Below are 1,915 nucleotides of genomic sequence, written 5' to 3'. Positions count from 1 at the left end.
ATCAAGTATATCTTTTGTGTCTACTTCCTGTTTAATATCAGTTTTGGATATACTTGATGCACTGTTTTCACTGTGTTTGGGCACTTTATCAATAAAGCTAAGGGGAATTGTACAAGTGAGTCTTGCTACACCATTTTCATACTGTATTTGGGGTATGGGCACTTTTGGTTCTGCACTAACTATAGGAGACTCACAAAGCTTATTACTAACTATAGGAGAGGCACCTGGCCTTCCCTCATTTCTGCAATCTGCCAGGCTGGGCTCACTCACTGTTCTGCTTCTATCGGTTTTACTCCTTTCAATGATGTCTTTATTAGCAGCACTACCTTTCCTTGTATCACAATTTTTTGTTTTTCTACTATCTGAAGGGTCTTTGTCCCTTGCCATCTTATCTTTTTTGGATAAAGTGCTAAATGTTCGGTTCACCTTTCCCCCTTTGTCCCTGGCCTGGTCAAGCTTTTGAGAACTACTCTGACTCTGGCCAGTGTGAGGCTGAATTTCATCATCACTTTTACTCACTAAAGATTCGGAGCTCTGGGATTCACTGAGTCTTGCACTACTGGATCTCTTTGCACTATTTTTACTAGATACAATGACTGAAGTCATGGGAGATGCATGTGGGCTGGCCTGGACTGACTTCACAGGACTGGGAATAACCTTTGGGAAATCTTTGGGTGTTCTTGATGGAGTACGTTGTGAAGTTGGAGTACCTCTAGACTGCACCTTTTCAGGGGTAGTAGTCACTACATCTATAATGCTGTCATCACTGTCAGTTTGTATTTGTGATTTGCTGGTACGTTTTGATTTTACACTTTCAGATTTGGCACCAACCTGATTATCTTTCTTTAAGTCAGGATTCTTCTTTGAGTTTCTTCTACCTGTCTCACGAGATATGGGGGGAACAATGGATTTGGCAGGTTTTTCTGGAATTTTTGACACACCCTTTCCAGAAATATTTGAACCATTCAGGGACTGAGTTGATCCAACTTTCCATGATGAAAAAGACTCCTGCTCATCTTCACTATCTGAGCTGAGTTGAGGTCCATTTGTCACCCTCATCCTAGATAACCCAGCTTTGGACTTTGAAATCTGCGATAATGCAGTGGCACGGGGAGTGGGGCGATGGTGACTCTCGCCCTCACCAGAGCTGTCAGAGTAGTGGCCATTATTTTCAGGCTTGGACTGCACTCTCAGCTCTGTGACCGAGCGAGATTCACGGTGGGAGGAACTTGAAGGAGCAGCAGTCTTATTAGTATAGCGTTTCCCTTTTGTTGGAGCAGCAGTAGGTGGAACAGGCAATGAACGGACATCCTCAGGCTGCTGGCCAGGTATGGGTCCAGGTGCTGCCGTCTTTAGAGTACATAAATGTTAATGAGAATTCTTTCTGAAGGAGTTAAATATTTACTATGTCTTCATGATAAACAATGCCTCAAAGTAAACTTTACTTACTCTTTGTGTTCACAGTACTAAAAAGATGATAAAAAAATGCTAAAGATAACTTTCCAGTAAATATAGAATTATGTTTTACTTACCCCATGGGAAATTGGAGAGCTGGGTTTCCTTTGCGGAATAAAATTTCTAAGTTTCCATGTATTAGGAGATTTATCTTCTTGAGGCTGAAATAAAAATTGTACAATAAGTAACAGCTTCTTTACTGACTAACTCACTAATTATAATTAAAATTCTACATGTAACATAAATGGATAAAATCCAAAGCATATATTGCCACAAATTACTTAGTGTAAAATAATTTCCTTCAAAATATAAGTTCTAAACCAAATTTCAATATTTTGCTTACAAAAATAGATCAGCATATAACAAATTTCTGAATACAAACCACAAGGATTTAGACACTCCCTGTGTGTCTGTCTCTGACAAATGTAACATTAAATAATCTAAACCATATACTGGTCTT

At 39.4% G+C, this 1,915-nt stretch overlaps 1 protein-coding gene across 1 annotated transcript in view; it reads right to left on the bottom strand.

The window, feature by feature from the left end:
• The window catches only part of LOC119594054 (AF4/FMR2 family member 4-like), a gene marked incomplete in the record, with an annotated part of 85,679 nt that overhangs the window by 23,097 nt on the left and 60,667 nt on the right, over positions 1-1,915 (bottom strand). Inside the window, 2 exon segments of the mRNA XM_037943090.1 lie at positions 1-1,350; positions 1,533-1,616. Coding sequence (XP_037799018.1) covers positions 1-1,350; positions 1,533-1,616 — 1,434 coding nt within the window.

This window comes from Penaeus monodon, chromosome 33, assembly GCF_015228065.2.
Source record: "Penaeus monodon isolate SGIC_2016 chromosome 33, NSTDA_Pmon_1, whole genome shotgun sequence".
NCBI lineage: Eukaryota > Metazoa > Arthropoda > Malacostraca > Decapoda > Penaeidae > Penaeus > Penaeus monodon.
This window is presented reverse-complemented; position numbering and strand designations above follow the sequence as displayed.